General features: G+C 38.1%; 1 protein-coding gene across 1 annotated transcript in view; it reads right to left on the reverse strand.

Annotated features, from left to right (window-relative positions):
• Positions 1–311: 311 nt before the first annotated feature.
• Positions 312–21,615, reverse strand: part of LOC149138866 (L-Aspartase-like family protein) — a 228,822-nt gene continuing 207,518 nt past the window's right edge. The window contains exons 5-7 of the mRNA XM_089447555.1: positions 2,157–2,448; positions 1,254–1,418; positions 312–995 (exon numbers count right to left, since the gene is read on the reverse strand). Of these exons, the coding sequence (XP_089303681.1) occupies positions 732–995; positions 1,254–1,418; positions 2,157–2,448 (721 nt within the window). The 3' untranslated portion in view covers positions 312–731. The remainder of the gene's footprint in view (positions 996–1,253; positions 1,419–2,156; positions 2,449–21,615) is intronic.

The raw sequence follows: 21,615 nt of genomic DNA on the forward strand, positions 1-21,615 counted from the left end.
ATACCAATTTCCCATAATAAAATTTTAAAAATGCTGTCTCTGAATTTCTTACCATTTGCATAGCTTATATCCATTTCCCATTCCAGGTATATTTAGCTTTACATGTTCAGCACACGTAATTGACACCAGCTGGACTCTCAAGTTTGTTATCTTCAAGCATAAAAGTACCCTTCAGTTGAGAGAATGTTAGCATTCCTGTTTTCCCCTCTTAACATTAATTTGGAAAGCAGACAACAAAAATTATTGCTGCAGTTTCTATATTGGAAGAGAAAAAAGTGTAAAACAAAACTAGCAGGACAATAATGCAACAGTGCAAGTGAAACAATGTAATAATAACAAAAAAATATGCTGAAGAACTTTAAGCAGACAATATCCGATTCCGGAAATAAATATTCCCATGCATTCTCTTCTCTCATCTTGTTCAAATCAATTTTATTACATCAGAAAATAATTTGCTTGGACATAGATCCAATGCCATTGGATTAGGTACTAAGAACAGAACTTCAGATTGATTTCCTATGCAAGATAATTGTAAATATCTTCCTTAAACACCAGGAAGATAGTTTTTGCAACAGGTCATCTAATAGCTCTGGACAAAACTTCTGATAAAAATCCCACACCATGATATTTGTCAACATCTCTTCAGACACTGGATGTATTTGTCCTAGTTCATTTAGAGGGATCACCGAGCATTGGCATTCCACTGATCAACAAAAGTTGAGAGAGATCCCTCAAGCATTCACTGATTTGTTTAAATTTAGCTTGTGAGACCAGAAATTAATTTGCTCAGACACACAGTCAGAGCCAGTGGATCCATAGGAGCAGAACTTTTTGATTGAATTCTCTACGCCAAGAAAATCATAAACGTCATCTTCAAATATTGGATCGATATGTTGTAGTTCATGTAGAGAGAGTTCTGAAAGTTGGCATTCTTTTGTGAGACTTAGAGCTACAGCTTTTCCCACAATATCATGAGATGTTCGGAAAGGTGTACCCTGTGAATATAAGAATGCACACAGGAAGCAATACATCAAAACACTAAAACAAAATTTAGAAACTCCTGAATGACATGTTGAATTCTATACTCCATATCCTACTTTATACATGTAATTTGTTATATTTCAACATATCTGATGGAAATGCTGCAAAGATTTCAGAAGCACAGTAAAATGGCTCCAAGAAACAGTGAAGTGCATGCCATTTGCTAAAGGACATAATGAAAATGTGAGCAGAAGGGAAGATTCTTCTATAACCTTGTGTACAAGGTAGTCAGCCATTGTTGTGGCATCCAGATGTCCAGCAGGTAGAGATCTAGAGATGCGCTTCTGATTGAAAGTAATATTTTGTGCAAATTCAGTTGTTACCTCGAGCATTGCTACAATTGTTTCCACGCTGTCAAATAAGGGTTCCTTGTCCTCCTGAGAGCATGAAAGTCCATTAATCTAGAGCCATGAGATGTTACCCTACAAAAGGCTATCCATTTCATTTAAAATTTTTGAAGTTAGGCACCTTCCCTTATCCTGTTTGTTGCTTATTCTTTTCACATTACTCTCCTTCCTAAAAGAAAAAAACTACAGAGGTTAAGACATGCCCCATTGAACATTAAATGACATGCACTACCAATTGTTTCCATCCAAGGATCCATCCCACTACTACATTTCATGTGACAGAATTTCTGATGAAGAGTCTCAAACAGACTACACATACTAAATGGAGAAACTAGAAAGATATCACAGCACTTCAGATACCTTAGTGATGATGCAACAACATAAACATACTAAATGTATCTTATGAGAAACTAATCATGAATGCAGAGAAAAGCATGATTATGACTGAACTACGACTAATGGGAAACATGTAAGTTTATAACTGTTAACATGAAAATATCTCATTCATTGAAATTGTTAAATATTAATAATTAAAAAATGACGACCATTGGGATGATATCTTGAGATATACAGTAATATATATAACAGAGGTGTATCATTTGCCAGACAAAATCTCATGTGATCAGAGTTCCCAGCAGTTACAGATACAAGGCTTTATTGTACTACCAAACTCGAACTTACACTAATATAATTTTCGTGCATCTGTGCAGCAGAGGGAGCACCATTCAAATTCATTAAAGCACAAAACACGAGAATAACAAAGCTTACCTGTAGGTCACGGTTGTAAGCCTGGGGCAGTCCTTTGCAAAGTACTAACAAAGTAGTCAAGTCTCCAATCACTCTGGCAGATTTTCCACGGACAAGTTCCATAGGATCTGGATTCTTTTTCTGAGGCATTATGCTGCTGCCTGTGGAGACTGCATCACTTGGTATGAGAAATCCAAATTCCTCAGTTGCCCATATGACCCACTCCTCAGCAAGCCGGGAAAGATGGATAGCAATAATGGAGTTAGCTGAAAGAAACTCCAGTAGAAAATCCCGATCAGACACCGCATCAACACTGCATTATTCCATAAAAAAACAATTACAAATTTAAAAGATTGGAAAAAACTAAAAAGGAAAAAAAATTAAAGCACAAACTTACAATGCCATAGTCAACAAGTTGTCAAGTTATAACAATACAACAATCCTAGATTGTATCGTATAGTCTATGCTGTATTACAACCAACACTGTAAGCGCAGAACTTATTTAGGAGTACTTCCAATAATGTGTTGAGGCTTGGAAATGCCTGATACAAGCTTACATTAGAAATTTATTTCCAAACCTCCTTAAATGTCATTGATTAGTGTAGAAAAAGCCTAATACAAGCTTACATTAGAAATTTATTTCCAAACCTCCTTAAATGTCATTGATTAGTGTAGAAAAATTGTGTCCTGTAGCCCACGCCAGTTTCAGTTTGTTTTGCTCATCATGTTTAATGCCCAAACCCCGTGTTCATTGCACATTTAAACATGAATATAAAATTCAAGAGAAACACTAAACGGGTACCACTACATTCACATTCACTTTCCACTGATAAGAAATTCACAAGCATGCACATAAAAATTTGGACATTTATTTTCAGTCAACACGACCCTGGAAAACCCCAGAGGGGAAAACCAGTTACAAGAGGGATTTTATTTTCCTTTAATCTCAGATAATTTTCACAGCATTAAATGCATAACATAGGGTACATATCTCTCCCTGCTGATGTCAAGGAAATCATGCCAGTCCTTGAAACCCATGTCAGTGTCCGCAATCGCTACTTGGAATTTGTGCTACTGTTAAGACTTCCCAGATTTGGAAATTCGTGCCACAGGTCAGACTTGACCCCCCCCCCCAAATTTCGTGCCACAGCTGACTGTTTCTGCCTCGAAATTTGCACCCTCTTCCCAGAATTTCCTCCTCAAAATTCATGCCACAGAACAGCACTGTCAAACAGATTTTCTGCCTTGAAAATCATGCCTTCTCGATAATCATGCCTTAGTGAAGGGAACTCGCATGTGCACGCAACTGTTCTTAAGGCAACCAGCGTATATCCAGTGAACTTATGATTCAGTTAATTCATCATATGTTGATATTTAATCAGTGCATCAGTGCTTTATTAAACATTAAACAGTAACCATGTGCAGTAATAATAGAATAAACCATCACACATAAGCAACACACATGAACACCAAGATTTAAGGTGGAAACCCAATGTGGGTGAAAACCACCTGCTGCTGTCGTCTCTGTCTTCTTTTAATAATAAGAAAATCTGTTTACAATCTTGTACTGGTGCAGACTCATACCAGTACACAGGCTTCTACCTGTAGAAGGTTACAACCTTCTCTCATTCTCCAGCTTCTACTGGAAGGGAGCTACAACCCCCTAGCTCTTGTACTAGCCAATATGTTTACTAGTACGTAGGTGCCAACCTACAGAAAACTCCACTCTTCCACCAGGGACCACGTTTCATGAATTTTCAGACTGGATGCTCTTGGCACATATCAAGACATATGAAGACCTTGACTCATCAATAACCCATCAAAAATTTAGAAACTCAAACTTCATGAACCAACATGTAGTTAATCTGAAACAATTAGATCATTGTCATCAAAACACTGTGCTGAAACCAGAAACCTGTATCAACATTCAGAACCAACTGAAACCTCAAAAATTCATGTGTTAGACTGTATACGCTACTTCAATGAAGAAAACCTGCATGTATACACTACTTCCTTCAGCCCAACCTATGTATACCTCTAAAGATTCTGAATCATAAAATCTCTGAATCACAAACTGTACCAACCAGCAGTGTACTGAACATCTACTGTCAACTTACAAAACTTTACAAAGGCAGGGAACAGAAAACACTTCTTCTCACTTATACAATCAATCAAATATCAATCTCCTTATGCATTCAAATTTACTTTCAAATCTAAGAAGACTTCATTGGCAGACAACAGTAAAATAGCAGCAACAACAAATCAGCAATACTGATCCGATAGATCAGTCATCTCTGAACCTCAAGCCTTTCTTTTGTATACACTACTTGAAAGAACAAAACCTGCGTGTATACGCTCTTTTTCCGAGACGAACCTGTGTACAAATTTGCAAATATTGACTCAGAACTTCGCTGCAATTCCAGACTTCAGACAAACTCAGATCATGATAGATAACAAATAAAACAGATGCAAAACATCAGATCTAGTCTCAACCAATATCAGATCATTCAAGAATAAGTCATTTCATGTCTCATGATCCTGATCCAATATTGAACTCAAGGTGCACATAAATATTTCAGATCTAGTCCCAAACATAACCCTGCAACATAAAATATACTTTAGATAGAAGTATTCTTTAGAATCTTATTCACTTGCACATTTGTTTTGATCCAACACTTCATAAGATATTCATTGCTTGTGCGCTTAGCCCTTTGATCTTCTCCTCCTTATATACTTAGATCTTTTGTCAATACCTCAGATCAAAACCACTTAGGACCAATAGCTTGGACCAAATACCTAGGGTCAAAAATACCTTGGACCAAATACCTCGGACCAAAAACTTTAGTTTTCCAACATGTACGTGCTTTTCCTCTTGTGGGAATGCGTGTATACATATATGCTCTTTTTGTTCTATGGACCAACATGTATACGCTATTTTGACTAAGTGGACCTGCTTGTACTTCTTAAACTGCTTTACATCAACCTTTTCCTTTACCTTCTTTATTCTGATCAGTAGACCTCAGTTCCATCTGCCTATTCTTTTGTACCAGTGCCCTGTTACCTCTGAATAGACCTGATACACTGTAATTTTCCATATTACTTATGAAATGATTCCTTTGAACTGCCCTGCATTTTGTCACATCTGTAAATACAACTGCCATGCATTCTGTCCCATCTGATATCTCTCCCGTAGATTATAGTTACGTATATTTATCTAGTTACCATATACAAGTGAGTTGTTCTGCTGAAAGTAGGTTGCCATCAAGTACAACACATGCATCATAATGCCAATAGCCTCAACCCTTGAAATTCAAGCTTGTACTTGCCTCGATTTATGTGCTGACGCTGCACTTCATCCCCTCGAAACTCATGGTGTCTGAAGGACTACTACACCTTGCTCTGCATGCCTCTCTTCCAACCTTGGGGTGTGGGCCCGCTGATGTCTCTCCTTGCTGCTGTTTGAATTCTCTGCTTGAATGAATGGCTATCTCAGCATCTTCTCCTTTTCTTTTTCTCCAACACTTGCACATGAAAAATGAATTGTCAATGTTTTTTTCCTCCTTTTCAAGTCTCATAATGAGGAGAAGCCCTATCACTAGCATCAAGTGCTGAGATTAAATCTCAGCTCTCCTTGATCAAGGGTGGAGATCTAATTGTTGAAAAGTGTAACTAGGTTCGGTCTTAAGAATGACGTGTAATTATGATTTCATGTAATTGATGTAAAGAAGAAAATAAAATTATTTTTGTAATGCTTGAATCATGGGTTTCATGATCAAGGAATTTTATTTTTAGTTAAAGCTCCCATTGTGAGCTATTAGGTTTGGTCATCTTGTCATAAAGTCTAGTGAAGTCAATGTCAAGGATTGAAGACCCATTTGGGCATGTAATTCATTGTAAAAGAAAATTTGTTAACCCTCCAAGACCATGTCACAAGCTCACCTTGAAGTCAGCCTAAATGATAATTCTAGAAAGGCATGTCGGCCTTGTCATAAGGAGAAGTCGACTTATTTTTTATGGACAGACCACTTTATATAGAGCAGCTCGCCCTCACTCAAGGACAGAATTCGGTCAAGCATCTAAGAGAAGAAGAAAAGTGCAATAAGCCTAGGAGAAAAAGTCTCCCATCAAGCAAACAAAAGGAGGAAAGGAAGCCAAGGTAATTCAGACCTGTTTTGGGCAAAAACTCTTCACACGTGCGAGGAAATCAAGGGTTATCTACTGAAGAAAAGGGACAAGGCTTATACAGTCCATCTAGAAGTTGAATCAAGGAAGAAAAGAAGATACTCATCAAGCCGAGTTACAGGAGGAAGTCCTTCTATCGAAGCGATGGAGATCAAGATATCAAACTAAGTCAAGTACTGCAACTAAGGTTTCTAAAGAAGCACTGAGAGTTGCAGATCTGAACCAAGGGACCGAAATCTAAAGGATAGCCGAGAAAGTGGGAGAAGGAGGAAGTTTGACCATTGTTGACTCAAGGAAGAAGGAGTCAAACTTAGAAAGCTTGTGACTTAGTCTTGGAAAGGTTGTGTCAAGGGTATTGGTATTGGCATTCGTCAATTGAAGTCTCTATAAGAAGAAGAATTCGTTCTGGGTTATCCTCTCAAGTTGGAGAGATTTTGGCCCTGGTTGATCGTCTACATCTTGTGTCTCTTGTCTCTTTATTATTCATGGTTTAGTAGTTGTTTGATGAAGAAGAACACTATAATAATATAAGTAAAAGAAGTACCTAATCCAAAGAAGTAAAAGATATTCACAAGCAGTTATTATCAAAGAGAAATCACCTAATCCTAATTCCCTTGATTTCTCAACATGTTATCAGAGCTAAGATGACAAAAACAAGGAAAGGGCATCTCATCAAGGGATGCTCAAGCATTCAAGGACTAAATCTCGAGGAGGGCATCAAAACAAATATAGAAGATCATCTTGAAGTCAACATCTACAAAAGGTGTCAAAACCTTAGATTAAAGAAGAAGTCTACACCAAAAGAAGTCTTGGGATCCTCAAGTCATCATCTAAAGACCACAAAAACCTGCTAAAGTTGAAGAAATCTACAAATCAAAGTAACTTGAAGACTACTCATCCAAGAGAAGCAAGATCAAGGACATTGTCATCATCATCAAAAGTTCTAAGGCAATCTCCCTCTCGTTGAAATAAGGATTTCATTTAAAAAAAATCCTTATCCTTGAAGAAGATTATCCAAGAAGCATCAAGTCATCATCAATAAAGATATCACCATCAAAGGATCTAAAGTGACCTCCCTCTCTGTGGAGTCAAGGATCACTCTTGAAGAGAACTATCTTCATCAAGGAGAAGTTTTCTATTATCTATATCATCATCAAATTCAAGGAAGCAGCAAGTGGAAGAAGCATCTTCACAAGTAAGTATATTTATGTCTACATATGAATCTGTCAAAATGCCTTTTTGCAAGGAAAGCAATAAATTGGTTGGGTTTTCGAACTTTCTTGCATGGAAGAAGAGGACATATCTAAATCTCATTGAAAATGAGGTCATGGAACATGTTAAAGGCTCAATCACCAAACCTCCAAAAGAAGATGCTCAAGCACTTGCAAGGTTTATGAAAGGGGAAGTAAGGGCTCAAAGGATTCTCATAGAATCCATCAAGGATCCCCTCATCCCATATGTATCTAAACTCGAAACTTCAAAAGAAATATATGACAAACTGGTAGAGTTGTTTTCCGTAAGCACTGTAGGAGAAGTTATCTCATTAAGGAAAGAACTCTACAAGCTAAGGATATCAAAAGAAGAAGGAATAGCCTCATACTTTATGAGGATATCTGAAATAAGGGATCAACTTCAAGATCTAGGAGAAATAATGTCTGACAAAGAGATGACCACCGTAGTACTAAATGCACTACCAAAGGAATGGGGTAACTTTACTTCAAGCATTTATGGAAAGAAAGAAGCTACTCCATTCAAGGATCTATGGTCACTATGCAAGATTGAATAAACAAGGCTGAAGGGAGAAAAATTGATGTAGGATCAAATGAGCAAACTCAAGCATATGCTGCTATGGGAAAGAGAAAAGGGAAGTTTGGGAAATTTGGTCCTCAAAAAAGAAAGAACATGGAAAAGGTTCAATGCTATGGATGTCAAGAATATGGGCATTACAAGAGAGATTGTCCTAAGTTCAAGAAGGACAATAATAAAAGAGGTAGAGAAGAAGCTCATATTGCCGAAGAAGTGGAGGAAGATGAAAAGAAGAAATTCAAGGAATAAGTAAAATATCTCTACTATGATTGAGATAGTCTTCCTTGCCTAGTTCTTTTCAAGTTTCTGTTTCAAGTTTTCTGTTGTAAGATATGACTATCATGAGTCATTAAGAAAGAATGATAGGATATATCATGGCATCATAGAAGCATTAAAAGCAAGAGCTTGTGACATCATCATAGAGAAGCATGAAAGATAGCTGAAATAGAAGTCTATGGCAATCACCTATGGAAGGATATAGCTCTTGGTAACCTCATTAGAAGCATAAGTGGTACTTATGGAAAAAGAAAAAGTCATCTAGTACAAAGCTCATCATACATTAGTTAAAAGGAAACATCTGCTAGATGAGGATACTCAAGATCCTCTGTTGGAATCTTCATCGGAAGGTTCACCAATCAAAAGGAAGCAAGTGTTTCATCAAGAATTCCAACTTGTAGGAATTCATGGAAGGATGGTATGAAGTCAAAAAAAAGTTAAACAGATCAGGGAATTGAAGATCTTTCAATCAAGGAAGTTACTGAAGGAAGTCTAGATGACCTAAAGTAAAATGAGGTATGTATGCTTGTATTTGATAATGTCGAGTCATGTCATATGGTTGCAGGTAACATAGGTAAATGCTTTACCTCGAGAGCATGATCAAAAGAAAGGATCTCTTCCTTTGAAAGGATGCTGGAAATCATGGGTCACACGTCAACTAGATGAAATCAACATAATATGTCCTCATATGAAATATGAGGTGGTTAACGAAAATTGGAGGAACTTTGATTGGAAGTTCCTGGAAAAGAAATGTGTGAAGAAAGAAAGGAAGAGATCATGAAATATGCAACTATGGAAGAGGCGATCAACATCTAAGTACTAAAAAAATTGACTATGATATCTCCATTAAAAGATATGAAGACCCTGATGAAGTCTGAAAAAGAAAGAGACCCTTGACAGTATATATCTTTTGGAGATGTGTCAATATGTATGTCGGATGCTTATGCAAACAAAAAGATGTCATGATGAAAGACCATAATAAAGGTAATTTTGATTTAATGTTCATTTCTTATTTTTGAATGATATTTGGATGGGCTTATGCAAGGTTGCTAAGGGAAGAACTATGGAAGTCTTCTGCAACTAACAATCATGTGGCAGGATGAAAGGTCCTTAAAGAAACATGATATGAAAAAGGCAACATGACATGAAGGAAGGCCAAATATGGACTAATGGATCACTTTCCAATGAAAGAAATGATGACATGACTCATGGATGAAAGTGATGGATGGTTTGTGCCCTACGAAGAAGTCCCAAAAGATGTAGACTCTATGACAAAGAAGAAATTCATGACATCAAAGGAAGGAGTTCTACAAGCAGCTGGTTGTCCCATGATCTCCACCTAAAGAGTTGCTGAAAGCAAGTCCCTGGTCAAGAGGGAGCTTGGTCAAGTCCCTAGTTAAGAGGGAGCTTGGGTACATTCCTTTAGTGGAATGGGTATGTCCTCCCTAAGTTGAGAGGGAGAGATAGACACATCATTCTTGGCTTCAGTTAGGAATATAGAATGGAGGATTGGGTAAACATCTGGCATCCGATACACTTTGAGGATAAGTTAGGGCATCCAAGATAAGAGTAGTCGTAGAGGACCGATATGCTTTGAGGACTGGGAATCCAAGTAAGATTAGTCCTGGTGGAACATACACTAGGAGAACCTGGGTGGGGTATGTTCTAAGAAAGACAATGATGAGGGTGTTTATACATCATTGGTCTTGCCAGCATTGAGCTCTAATCTTGTGGAGAGATAGAGTTGTTAGTCAAAGCCTTGCTATGTGACAATGTTGGATGATATGATGCTATACAGATGGGTTACCAAATTGACTCTTCTTATGAGAATTCTTCGGATTAAGAATGTCCAAGTACATTGTGTAAATTATGAATACCTCCCTAGTTAAGAGGGAGTGTTGAAAAGTGTAACTAGGTTCGATCTTCATAATGACGTGTAATTATGATTTTATGTAATTGATGTAAAGAAGAAAATAAAATTATTTTTGTAATGCTTGAATCATGGGTTTCATGATCAAGGAATTTCATTTTTAGTTAAAGCTCCCATTGTGAGCTATTAGGTTTGGTCATCAAGTCATAAAGTCTAGTGAAGTCAATGTCAAGGATTGAAGACCCATTTGGGCATGTAATTCATTGTAAAAGAAAATTCGTTAACCCTCCAAAACCATGTCACAAACTCACCTTGATGTCAACCAAAAAGATAATTATAGAAAGGCATGTCGGCCTTGTCATAAATCGGCTTATTTTTTATGGAAAGGCCACTATATATAGGGCAGCTCGGCCTCACTCAAGGACATAATTTGGATAAGCATCTAAGAGAAGAAGAAAAGTGCGAGAATCCTAGGAGAAAATGTCTCCCATCAAGCAAACAAAAGGAGGAAAGGAAGCCGAGATAATGCAGACCTGTTTTGGGCAAAAACTCTTCACATGTGCGGGGAAGTCAAGGGTTATCTACTAAGAAAAGGGCCGAGGCTTATACAGTCCATCTAGAAGTCGAATCAAGGGAAGAAAAGAAGATACTCGTCAAGTCAAGTTATCAAACTAAGTCAAGCACTGCAACTAAGGATTCAAAAGAAGGACGGAGAGTTGCAGATTTGAACCAAGGCGCTAAAATCTGAAGGATAGCCGAGATAGTGGGCGAAGGAGGAAGTTTGACCATTGTTGACTCGAGGAAGAAGGAGTCAAACTTAGAAAGCTTGTGACTTAGTCTTGGAGAGGTTATTGTGTCAAGGGTATTGGTCTTGGTATTTGTCAATTGAAGTCTCTATAAGAAGAAGAATTCGTTTTGGGTTTTCCTCTCAAGTTGGAGAGTTTTTGGCCTTAGCTGATCACCTACATCTTGTGTCTCTTGTCTCTTTATTGTTCATGGTTTGGTAGTTGTTTGATGAAGAAGAACACTATAATAATATAAGTAAAAGAAGAACCTAATCTAAAGAAGTAAAAAGTATTCACAAGCAGTTATCATCAAAGAGAAATCACCTAATCCTAATGCCCTAGATTTCTCAACATGGTATCAGAGCTAAGGTGACAAAAACAAGGAAAGGGCATCTCATCAAGGGACACTCAAGCATTCAAGGATCAAATCTCGAGGAGGGAATCAAAACAAATCTAGAAGATCATCTTGAAGTCAAGATCTACAAAAGGTTTCAAAACCCTAGATCAAAGAAGAAGTCTACACCAGAAGAAGTCTTGGGATCCTCAAGTCATCATCTAAAGACCACAAAGACCCTACTCAAGTTGAAGAAATCTACAAATCAAAGTAACTTGAAGACTACTCATCCAAGAGAAGCAAGATCAAGGACATTGTCATCATCATCAAAATTTCTAAGGCAATCTCCCTCTCGTTGAAATAAGGATTTCATCTCAAAAGAAAATCCTTATCCTTGAAGAAGATCATCCAAGAAGCATCAAGTCATCATCAACAGAGACATCACCATCAAAGGATCTAAAGTGATCTCCCTCTCTCTGGAGTCAAGGATCACTCTTGAAGAGAACTATCTTCATCAAGGACAAGTTCTCTATTATCTATATCATCATCAAATTCAAGGAAGCAGCAAGTGGAAGAAGCATCTTCACAAGTAAGTATATTTATGTCTACATCTAAATCTGTCAAAATGTCGTTTTGCAAGGAAAGCAACAAATTGGTTAGGGCTTCAAACTTTCTTGCATGGAAGAAGAGGATAGATCTGAATCTCATTGAAAATGAGGTCATGGAACATGTTAAAGGCTCAATAACCAAACCTCCAAAAGAAGATGCTCAAGCACTTGCAAGGTTTATGAAAGGGGAAGTAAGGGCTCAAACGATTCTAATAGAATCGATCAAGGATCCCCTCATCCCATATGTATCTAAACTCGAAATTGTTGGAAAATGTAACTAAGTTCGGTCTTCATTAATGTATTTGAGTTACATCCTAAAATGTACTCGTCAAAAGAATAAAGAAAATATTTTTTATTATTGTATCAATGACTTCTTAAAGCATGGGTTTCATGCTTGGGTCATCATTATATTAACCAAAGTCTTCATTGTGGACTCCTAGGATTAATATTGAGTCAATCATGCAAAAAGGTTTATTATTGAGTCAAATGTAATTTATGTAACCTCCATAGCAAGTCTGCCTAAAGGAGATCAAGCCGGCCTAAGGACACCAATTCGGCCTCACTTGAAGTTGAATTCATTTGGAGCATCTCATCTCAAGCAAGTTCGATATCTCTAAGGAAGTTGGAGAAGTGCGAAGTGGGTCAAAGAAGTCTAAAGGAAGTGTGAGTTGGGTCAAGTCTAAGGAGAAGAAAGAAATCGAAGTTTTGGAGCTACTCTCTCTCTGTTTCGTGACCTAGTTTGGGAGATCGAAGTCTTCCAAGTGTTGTTGCTACCAGTTGTTGCCTAATGCCGTAAGTTGTTGAGGTAGAAGTGTTGTTGCAAAGGGTTCAAAGGTCTAGGAAGGCTGACTTGGTGTGGAGGGAAGGTTTGGTCTTTGTCTAGGTTGAAGAGTCTTAAAGAATACTATTGAAGGAAGAGAATTTTTGATTGGGTTTTCCCCTCGAGAGGGGTTTTGCCCTGGCATAGTGCCTACATCTTGTGTCTTGTGTTTTTGTGATCTTCAAACACACATAATATGGTAATTGCTTGATGAAAGATAAGATAATAAACAAGTAATAGAAGTTGACATAACTCACAAGTAATTATCAAGAAAGAGGAATCAAACCCTAATCTACTTGTATTGATTTCTCAACATGGTATCAGAGCTAAGGTCAGGAAAAGTTGAAGATCACTTTGTTGGCATTGATTCTCCCTCTTTGATAAACTACATGAGAATGGGTATCAATATTGCTGGAAGCTGGATCAAGAAGGTCATCTACTAATTCAACAAGGTCAAAGGTCAACGGTTCTTGGTTGATCTTACAGGTTCTCTTAGTGATGACAATGCATGGATCATTGATAGTGGAGCATCAAGGCACATGACAAGAGAAAGTAAACAACTTCATACACTATTAAAGGAGCCATATTCTCATGCAGTGGAATTGGGTGACAACAAAAGCTATGTTATCAGAGGCGTGGGATCAACATCATGAAGCTAGAAAATGGATCGAAGTTGCACCTCAACAACATACTATATGTTCCAGGTTTGAAAAAGAATTTGCTTTCTATTTCTTGTTTAGAAGATAAAGGGGATAAAGCTACTTTTTTTTATGGAAAAGTATTGGTTTGGGCAAAAGACTCTAGCATTGATAAAGCTAGGGTTACTGGAGTTCGTGAAGGAAGCCTTTATAGAGTTATTACACCACCTCCTTGTTTAAGAAAAGTGTAACTAGGTTCGGTATTTGTACATGTAATTTTGATCTTTGTGCTTATCAAAGAAAAGAAATATTATTTTTTGTAAATTATTCGAATGAGTTTCTTGCTCATTTCATAGGTCTAGGAAAGTCAAAGAATCAAAGTCATGTTAAAGAGCTCTTCTTGAGCATGAATATGGGTCAACCTAGTGTCAAATAGTCCTCCAAGACAAGCACCATCCTCCAAAGAAGAAGATTGCCAGCAAACGATGAAGAAAAGTCATATAACTGTCAAGTCGGCTCATAAAAGATGACACACCAGTTCAGTGGTCATGTCAGCTTATTTATGGAGACTAACTACTATATATAGGCGTGGAAAGTATCCGCATTACAGGCAAAGAAAAATCGGATGTCTCTAAAGTTTCGGTGGTGATTATAGTGAGTAATCACAGTCTCAAAGATCTCGCATACCTCTCAGAAATCTCGGTCAAGTTCAGTATTACAGGAATCTCGAATGAAGGAGTATTATAGTGTCTCGGTTGGAGAAAGATACCATGGCTTTCGGATGGGTATGACAGGGGATACACTCTCTCACAGTCTCGACATAACTGTGATCTCGGTGCAAGAAGAATATAGTTACAATCTCGGTGAAGACATCAATAAGAGAGACACAGTCACGTTCTTGACATAACTATTATGATAAGAACTTTGGTGATCCTACAGTAATGTTCTCTGTCTCGGCATACATTCTAAGTAACAACTATACTCTCATAGAAGTAATCATGTAAACATTGTCATGATCTCGATGAAGACAAGGCCAGTATAAAGATCTAGTTGACATGGTGATGATCTCAGTAAAAGTGCAGCAATCATCTAGATGAAGGTGCAACAATGGTACTACTGTAATGATGACCTCAGTGAAGCAGCAGTGATGAAGATGATTTCAACAGTGACAAAGAAGAGGATTGGTGTCTTGGTCTTGGAGTGGCATAGTAAGTCAAGGGTCATGGTCTTGGTGTTCGTCAATTGGAATCTCTATAAGAAGAATTATGTGCGGGTTTTCCTCTCCAAGAGGGAGAGGTTTTGGCCCTGGCAGAATGCCAACATCTTGTGTTCTTGTCTCTTTCTTTTTTTGATAGCTATTTGATGAAATAAGAAACACACACTCCAATAGTGTCAAAGATAAGATTGTGCTAATAAGAAAATTAAAAAGCCTCACAAATAGTTATCAAGTCAAGAAGAATCTCATTAACTACATGTGCCCTAAATTCTTCAACATGGTATCATAGCTATGGTTGCAGTGTAAGAAAGGGAAGAAAAGAGACATAGAAGGATTTGTCTTCAAGGACATAAAAGCAAGTTGAAAGGTTTAAAGGAACATGTCTACAACAGTACATGGAGTATCAACTTCAGTGATTACAATCATGCACTCAACTCATGTTCAATTTGATGGAGTATATCAGTACCATTCCTGGGATCCTCACTTCTTGATCACTAAACCTTCTCTATGAAATAAAAGACAATCTTGGCATAAATTACAGACTCAGGTGTTTGTTGATGCACTCCGAGGAACATTGAGTGTGATAAAGTCCACCTGTGGGATAGCAGTATCACTAACATGTCAACAATGTGCTCAAATACCTTAAAAGATGAATTGGGAGTCAAGATGATCTCAAGGTCACAACGCAGTTTCGGTGATGTCAAAATCACAAATGTCATGGAGCTAGAAGGCCTCCAAGGAAGTCTTGACAAAAGGATACTAGTGATGGGCAGCTCAAGCAAAGGAAGTACCAAGGTGAAGATCTCCTCTTCACATGCCAAGTAAGTATCTTTCATGTTCAATCAATTTTTGGTTTAATAACTTTCTTTTGCAAGGAAATAGAAATACTGGAGGATAGTCATAGTCCTCATGAAAAAGGTCCTTGCATAGAATAAGGAGGATTGTCATAATCCTCATAGAAAAGAGAAGTCATTGATGTCTATGGAAAGGTCTCTAAAGGTCAAGCAGTGCTTGAATGCATCAAGAGACTCATAGGAATCGTATGAAATCACTCAAAGGTCCTCACATGCCAAAAGAGGAGACATAAAGAGAGATATATGAAATACTAGAAGATATATTCTCTGAAATTGTAGTAAAGAAGGTCACATCACTTAGACCTACACAAAAGTTTGGTCCTCAAGCAAAGCAAGACAGAATAAGTATAGCTAAGATTCAATGCTATAGAAAGATTTTGGAAGCTCATATCACTAAAAGATGGAGGAAGCTGAAGAAAAGGGCCAAGGAAAGAGGGAGTAACAAATCTCTCCTATGAGTAAGATAGTATCCCTCACAAAAAGGGTCCTATCATAAGCTCCTAAATCTTGTGCTATAAGATATGACAATGATAATAAGATGCATCATGGCATCATGGAAGCATTAGAAACAAGAGCTCGTGACAACACCATGGGAATCATGAAGGACAAAATCCATGGCAGACAAACATGTAGGATATAGCTCTTGGGAACCTCAGTGGACATTGAAGGAAAGGAAGAAGTCATCTAACATTGCCTCTTTGCCTACCAACATTTTGTTTCTTTGTTTTTTTCCATTTGCTATGATTTTCATGCCCATGAACCAATGCAAGGGTTTTCTCCATATTTGGACAACAAGCTTCATTTTTTTTTTCAACTTTTTTATGCACCCTCTTATTGCCATTTTTCATTCACATTGCAAAATGCAAATAATGTAGTAATTTTTTTTGAATGAGGTGGTTATTACTTATTATTTTTTCATTTTGTGTTGGGGGGTTTAATGCCAGTTTTTTGTTTTTTTTGTGCCCTAGGTTTGAATTAGTTCACTACAAATGTCAAATATGCCAAAAGCCTTGGACCCATTTTGGGAGTATGGGGAGGCTGTTGGTGGGGCAAATCAGGCATATATATCATGCAACTTGTGTGGGACCAAGATGTCAGGAGGGGTTACATGATTGAAATACCATCTGGCTAGACTCTCTGCATATGATGCAGATGCAATGCCTTGTATGGTTTCTAATGCAAAGGTTACACAAAAAGCTCGTGAAGCAATTGTTGAACAAGACAGAAAGAAAGCTGCTAGGGAGAGGCCAATGGTCTCAGATAGATAGCTGCTAGTTTTATTTGTTTTGCAACTTTTGCTACATATAAGTTTATAACTCATGATGATGAAATACTTTAAAGTTTTATATATGTGATGTTATTTTGTTTGAGTCCTTGATTGGACAATTATCACTATTAGGGATCAGCAGGATATGTGATGTTATTTTGTTTGAGTCCTTGATTGGACAATTATCAGGGATCAGCAGGATTTGGTATCGCCTTTGAAGTTTGATGTATCATTTCTATTTGACATCATATATATCAGTGCCTTCTTCATATTAATGTACCAAAGTGTTTAGTTCATGTTGTTATTGCTTTATATGTTTAGAAATCTGAAAAAAAATGAATATATTTGTTAGGATATTCCGACACATAGGATATAGTTAAGTTCAACTTGGTCTAGTGTAGAGTTAGGTATAGAGTTAGGTAAAGTGTGTTTCTTTACCGTTGTACATTTTGTAACTTACAATCCGACGGTCACGATATGTAGTGATCCGACGGTTCACTCTCTCCTCGGTATTACCGACACTTGATCCGTGGCTTGACACCCGATTGGTCCATGAGTTCTATTTAAAGCGCATGGAGGGTCATTGTTCGGGTAATCCGTGCATGAGAGAAGCTTATGTAAATTTTCATTCTTTGATTAATAAATTGCCTGTAGTAGCCACGTTGGCGCAGGCCGTGGACTGTTTCCCTCTTTGAGGGTTTTAACCACGTCAAAAATACTGGTGTATTGATCTGTGATCTGGTTGTGAGCGGTGTCCTTTTGGTGTTCTTTCTGAGGAACTTACCCTGTAAATTCCTACATGGTATCAGAGCTATTTGAGGGCCGCGTCCGTTGGTGATCCAAATCTGAAGCCGGTAGAACTGCATCCGACTGCTGTTTCCTAGATCTGCTGTTTCTGACTGCTTTCGGGCCGAGAGGACTGCTCTGTTGTGTTCGGAGCATCTGTTCCAGTGAGGAACCCCTTTCGTTTCACGCGAAAAGGTTTCCGGTAGCCCTAGCTGCGTCTTTTTTAAGATCTGGAGGTATACAGTGTTTATTTGCAGTTTACTGTTATTTTCTCTCTGCTTATTTCGGTTTCGGTTTATTTAGCTTTTTTTTAACCGGATCTATACCTTTCATTTCTGCGTATGCTCTTTGCCCTGCGACTCTGTGCGATCTGGGCAAATCAGAAACAGAAAGGAAGGATTTTTCTCATGCGTATGCTCTTTTCCCTGCACCTTAGTGTGATCTCGGAAAATCAGAAACATTGAGAAAAATATTTAGTTTTTCGGCTAAAGCTAACTTTGAGCCGCAAGGTTCTTTTTTTTTTAAATATCTAGTTTTTTGGCTAAAGCTAACTTCGAGCCATAAGGTTCGTTTTCTTTGCATGTCCTTTTGGTGTTCTTTCTGAGGAACTTACCCTGTAAATTCCTGTGTATGCTCTTTGCCCTGCAGCTATGAATGAAGAATATCATTCATTGTTGACAAATGATACATGGGATCTTGTTCCTCTACCAAAGGGACGCAAACTTGTTAGATGTAAATGGGTTTACAGAACCAAGTATGGACCAGATGGGAAAGTTGATAAACATAAAGCTCGTCTTGTTGCTAAGGGCTTTTCACAGGTTGAAGGCATTGACTACACTGAAACCTTCTCCCCTGTTGCCAAAATGAACTCTATCCGCCTTGTTCTTTCCCTTGCTGCCTTTTTAAAATGGGAAGTCCATCAGATGGATGTTAAATCTGCCTTCTTGCATGGGGACTTGCATGAAGAAATCTATATGGAACAACCCATTGGCTTCATCCAAACAGACTCCAGCCTTGTATGTCGACTTAAGAAATCCCTTTATGGTCTCAAGCAAGCTCCTCGGGCTTGGTATGCCAAAATGGATAGCTTTCTTTTAGAATCTGGCTTTTCTAGGTGTCATTCTGACAATACTGTCTACACCAAGAAAGTGGGCAACTCTCTTATCATCCTTGTTCTTTATGTTGATGATCTTATTCTTACTGGTAGTGATTCCAACCTTATAAACCATGTGAAGTCCAGCCTTAAAAAGAAATTTGAAATGACAGACTTAGGACACTTACACTATTTTCTCGATCTTCAAGTCTTGCAATCCAAGGAGGGTATTTCCCTTTCCCAGTCCAAGTATGCTTGTGATATTCTTCGTCATTTTCACATGGAAGACTGTAAGCCAGCCCCTTCTCCCTTTCAGTCTGGAGTCAAACTTTCAGTCTCTTGTACTTCTCCTGAAGTTGATGCTACCTTATACCGTCAACTTGTAGGAAAACTCTTGTATTTAACCCATACTCGTCCTGACCTTTCCTTTGTTGTTGGCCTTGTTGCTCGTTTTATGCAAAACCCCCGTGAAAGTCATTGGAAAGCAGCTAAAAGAATACTTCGTTATGTTCGAGGTACAGTACAGTTTGGGATTCATTACAGTGCCAAAGCAGCTCCTCTATTAGTTGGTTTCACTAATTCTGATTGGGCTGGTGACCCTGATGATCGAAAGTCTACTGCCGGTTATGTCTTCACTCTTGGTTCAGGACCTATTACATGGGCTTGTAAGAAACAGGCTGCCATTTCTCTTTCGTCAGCAGAAGCAGAGTATCGTGGTGTCGTGGAAGCTAGTAAGGAAGCCTTGTGGCTTCGTCAGATCCTATCAGAGTTTGGCTTTGAGCAGCAGCATCCAACCACACTTTGGTGTGATAATCAAAGTGCCATTCAGCTATGCAAAGATCCAGTCCAGCATCAGCGCAGCAAACACATTGAACTACACATGCACTTCATCAGAAAGCTCATTCATGACCATGTTCTTGAAGTGCAATATTGTTCAACAGATGATCAAGTTGCAGACATCTTCACAAAGGCTCTCACAGAGGCGAAGTTCACTAAACTTCGATACATGCTTGGAGTTCAGGAAGTTGTCACTAAGGGGGGATAGGCTCTAGTGCCTCCTTCCTTCTCCTATTGTGTCATATTTGTAAATCCTTCAATCCTATCCCAAGTTGTTCTTAAGGGGGGATGTTAGGATATTCCGACACATAGGATATAGTTAAGTTCAACTTGGTCTAGTGTAGAGTTAGGTATAGAGTTAGGTAAAGTGTGTTTCTTTACCGTTGTACATTTTGTAACTTACAATCCGACGGTCACGATATGTAGTGATCCGACGGTTCACTCTCTCCTCGGTATTACCGACACTTGATCCGTGGCTTGACACCCGATTGGTCCATGAGTTCTATTTAAAGCACATGGAGGGTCATTGTTCGGGTAATCCGTGCATGAGAGAAGCTTATGTAAATTTTCATTCTTTGATTAATAAATTGCCTGTAGTAGCCACGTTGGCGCAGGCCGTGGACTGTTTCCCTCTTTGAGGGTTTTAACCACGTCAAAAATACTGGTGTATTGATCTGTGATCTGGTTGTGAGCGGTGTCCTTTTGGTGTTCTTTCTGAGGAACTTACCCTGTAAATTCCTACAATATTAATGTATTATGCATTTTTTATGCTTGCCAATATTTGCCGATATTTTGCCGATATTTTCGCTGATATTGCCGATAAGATATTTTCTGGACCCTCACTGATATTTTGCCGATACCGATATTTTCAACACTGATCTCATTAACTACATGTGCCCTAAATTCTTCAACACTCCTCAAGCTTTGGTTCATATGGAAATCAATCCCATTGAGCTATGGCATAAGAGGTATGGTCATCTACATTATAAGATCATCCCTACTCTTAGTCAATTGGTTCATGGAATCCCGAATATCAAGTTAGATCATGAAGGTGTGTGCAAGGGATGCTCTTTGGGAAAACATACAAAAAATCCATTTCCGAATAGTGAAACTAGGTCTAAAGAATATTAGACCTCATCCATTCTGATGTGTGTGAGCACATGTCTGACAAATCACTTGGAGGTCATCTCTATTATGTAACATTCATTGATGGCCATTTTAGAAAGACATGGCTCTACCTTCTCAAAACAAAAGATGAAGTATTTGAAAAGTTCAAAGAGTTTAGGTTCGAAGTGGAAACCCTAACCGAAAGAAAGATAAAAACTCTAAGGTCTGACAATGGTGGGGAATACACTTCTAAAGAATTGATTGCATATTGTAAGGAAGCGAGAATTAAGAGGGAGCTCATTGTTCCCTATTATCCCAAACAAAATGGAGTGGCTGAAAGAAAGAATAGGTCAATTAAAGAAGGCATTCGAACAATGCTCCTTGATCAAGACCTACCAAAATTCTTATGGGGAGAAGTAGCAATGGCAGTCGTGTACATTCAAAATATAAGTCTGCATAGAAGTCTTAATAATATAACACCCGAAGAAGTATTCACAGGAAAGAAGCCAAGTACGGATCACCTATGAATCTTTGGAAGTCCAACATACATCCATCTTCCAAAGGACAAGCGGAAGAAGTTGGATTTTACGAGTATCAAGGGAATATCCGCTGGATATAGTCTCTCCTCAAAAGCATATAGAGTCTACATTAAGGAAGGAAGATATATTGAAGTTAGAAGGGATGTCATATTCGATGAAAATCAAGCCTACAAGAAATCAAAGGATATTCCTATTGACTCCGATGACAAAGAAGTTCCAATATTTGAAGAAGAAGATCATCATGAAAACCCTACTACAAATCAAGAAGAGGAAGAAGCACCAAGTGAGCCTATTAAATTTGTGGTCATCCCAACCTCAAGGAAAAGGCCAAATTGGTTAAAAGTTACATTAGAAGATGTTGAAGGACATGAAGTTGTGAAAGGAACCTTCAGGGAAAGTAAAAGACCGAAGAGATACTCTAGTTATGTTGCATATATGACAAAGTTAATTGAAGTTAAACCA

Source organism: Pinus tabuliformis, chromosome X (genome assembly GCF_031772625.1).
Source record: "Pinus tabuliformis cultivar Carrire ecotype Pingquan chromosome X, CPIR1, whole genome shotgun sequence".
NCBI lineage: Eukaryota > Viridiplantae > Streptophyta > Pinopsida > Pinales > Pinaceae > Pinus > Pinus tabuliformis.